The sequence below is a fragment of the Battus philenor genome, unplaced genomic scaffold (assembly GCF_028537555.1).
Source record: "Battus philenor isolate CCGP_79_NKW_IND1 unplaced genomic scaffold, ilBatPhil1.0.hap1 SCAF_2, whole genome shotgun sequence".
Lineage (NCBI taxonomy): Eukaryota > Metazoa > Arthropoda > Insecta > Lepidoptera > Papilionidae > Battus > Battus philenor.
Window position 1 is genome coordinate 14,758,995 of NW_027181682.1, and position 2,769 is coordinate 14,761,763.

General features: G+C 31.7%; 1 protein-coding gene across 1 annotated transcript; it reads left to right on the forward strand.

Moving 5' to 3' along the window:
- The first annotated feature begins 602 nt into the window (after positions 1–602).
- Tctp (translationally controlled tumor protein) lies at positions 603–2,460 on the forward strand. Its single transcript, XM_068764766.1, has 3 exons — positions 603–718; positions 922–1,180; positions 2,047–2,460. Exons 1-3 carry the CDS (start codon positions 691–693, stop codon positions 2,276–2,278), a joined length of 519 nt encoding a protein of 172 aa, XP_068620867.1. The 5' UTR covers positions 603–690; the 3' UTR covers positions 2,279–2,460.
- Positions 2,461–2,769: the final 309 nt, after the last annotated feature.

Genomic DNA, 2,769 nt, shown 5'->3' on the forward strand with positions numbered 1-2,769 from the left:
TTTGTAGGATCTGGTTATTTGTTATTGTATTGTATATTACTACCAAACATGTATTAATGATTAGTTTTTTTTTAAAAGACGCGGTGTGAATATCTCAGTAAAGCGCATTACTGTTGCTGATTATTAAATTACACTATATATGACCATATGATCTTTTAGTTATTACCATGGTCATTAATTCATTAAATTCACAACTATTTATGAACATTCTTTTTAAAAACGGTAATCGTAAACGTGGTACTACCATTACGAATAACATTTCAAAACTCTAGGATGAGCCCCCTGTAAATTTTTTATTATTATTAAGAGAACACAAAACACACCCGTTTTATATTCAAAGATTTTTTATAATTTTAAATCAATAATATAATAAGTTATGAAGTTTTTATCTTTTTTAATAAATTCTCCCCATTAATAAAAGGCATCTTGTCATTAAATTCTATGCAGATAACAATATTTTAATAAACTTTTACGTAATACTTGAAACAGTTGTAAAATGTTAAAAAAGTTATTTTATGAATTTAATATCTGCGTTTCTAGTATTTGTATTCGGATCTAAGTTGTTTTATGGCAACATTAAACTTGTTATTTAAAAAAATCTTTCTTTTTTTAGCCCTTTCCGGTGTAGTTCTTGGGGCTGGGAGCCGTAGTTTCGGTTTTTATTATTTTAATCGCCTTGAATCCATCAAAATGAGAATCTATAAGGATATTATTACCGGTAAATATAATTAATATTAAATTAAGAATAAATTGTGATTATTATTTTGGTCATATATTGCAAAAATGTCAAAGTGATTGTGACATCTTTAATATTTTCTCGTATTTTTATACGTCTCTGCCACATAGGCAACAATTGAGTTCCTGATGTGTGTTCAAGTGTTATGTTTAATTAAATATGATTCATTTGTGTGATTGTTTTAGGTGATGAGATGTTCTCTGACACGTATAAAATGAAATTAGTTGACGAAGTTATCTATGAAGTCACCGGTAAATTGGTGACTAGAGCACAAGGCGACATCAAAATTGAGGGCTTCAACCCCTCTGCTGAGGAAGCGGATGAGGGCACGGACTCCGCCGTGGAAAGTGGTGTGGACATCGTCCTTAACCACAGGCTAGTGGAAACTTATGCCTTCGGCGACAAGAAGTCCTACACATTATACCTTAAAGACTATATGAAAAAGTGAGTGTACTGTACTATATTTTGCTTTTAAACGTGATCAAAACCTTCACTTTGTGTCATAGTGTAATCTGTTCATGAAACTGTCAATCTTTTCTGTGTCACGCTTCGAACTACTGTTTTACATTGTTCGCTTCAGAAACATGAATATAATTATGATTGTCATACAAACGGAAGTGATATAGTCGTATGGTTTTATATTTCTTATAGTTTTTGTGGTGTTTTTAGTGTCCATATGTTACAGTCAAGTTCTTGCATGTATCAGTTTTTGTGACTCGAGAGGTCAATGGCTTATCTGTATGTTGTCTAATCATCAATGTCGAGGCTGTGATTGTCAGATGTATTAATTTTATTACATTGATAATTGTTAGCTTTTTACCTTTGGTTTGAATGGAATTCAACTTCATCCAAAAATGTGATTGTTAATTTTCATCATTATCATCATCATCAAATCAATCAATATACACCCACTGTAAGGCATTGGCCTTATGCAAGGATCATCACTGACTGTTCTTGTGCTGCCTGCATCCCAGATACTTCCTGAAAGCCTAACTGTCATCAGTTTACCAAATTAGTTAATTGTGTTTAAAAGTAATTAATAAGTTACTCCTATGTTTAAATTACACAATTATTGTTGTGTATAAGTCATTTGTTAGAATGCATCGTCTAATACCAATGATTTATGTATAATATTAATCATTGGAGCTTTTGATGCAAAATTAAGAACTCTAATGAAAAAACATTCATTTCTATAATGTTTGTTCATGAAATAGGGCTTACAAATTACTATGGATAATTTTTAATGTTATTAGAATTCTGTCAGTGAAATTATGTTATTGTATTAAGTGTTTATTTGTTTGTTTTTCCAGATTAGTCTCAAAATTGGAAGAGAAATCTCCAGACCAAGTAGATGTATTTAAAACCAACATGAACAAAGTCATGAAAGACATCCTAGGCAGGTTTAAGGAACTCCAGTTTTTCACTGGAGAATCAATGGACTGCGATGGCATGGTAGCCATGATGGAGTATAGAGATATTGACGGAGTGTCCACGCCTATTATGATGTTCTTCAAACATGGCTTGGAAGAAGAAAAGTTCTAATTAAACAATACCATACAGCTTAAGCGGTTATATTCCAATGTTACAACACCGGCGCCTAACCACTCATTTTTATTTATTTATGTGATCATGTCTGCATTTGGGACTGGCTGCTCCCTATCACAAGGCTGAACAATTTTGTAAAAATAAATGTTGCATACTATAAATAAATTAATCTACAAATACCATTTCTATTATTTCGTATTAAATAATTAAATTTGGGTGTAGAGTTGTTGAACTTACGGCGTATAATCTATTGGTAGTTCCATTAAGTAAAACTAGATGGCGCGAATTTCAAGTATAAGATTCAATTTTGGCGCTAAACACGTTTGACACTAATAAAAACGTCTGACCCTAGTAAATTTATTGTCTATGTAGTATATTTTCTATATTTATATTTTAAAGAGATGTTACCGTCTTGACTTAACACAAAGGCAGTGTTTGTTAACGTGGGGTCCATGCCCCACATGGAGGCAATTCGAAAATAAACTCGA

Coding starts and splice junctions, on each gene's coding strand:
- Tctp (XM_068764766.1), top strand. CDS start 691: ATGAGAATCTATAAGGATATTATTACCG. Junction 719..921: donor CTATAAGGATATTATTACCG/GTAAATATAATT, acceptor TGATTGTTTTAG/GTGATGAGATGTTCTCTGAC. Junction 1,181..2,046: donor CTTAAAGACTATATGAAAAA/GTGAGTGTACTG, acceptor TTGTTTTTCCAG/ATTAGTCTCAAAATTGGAAG.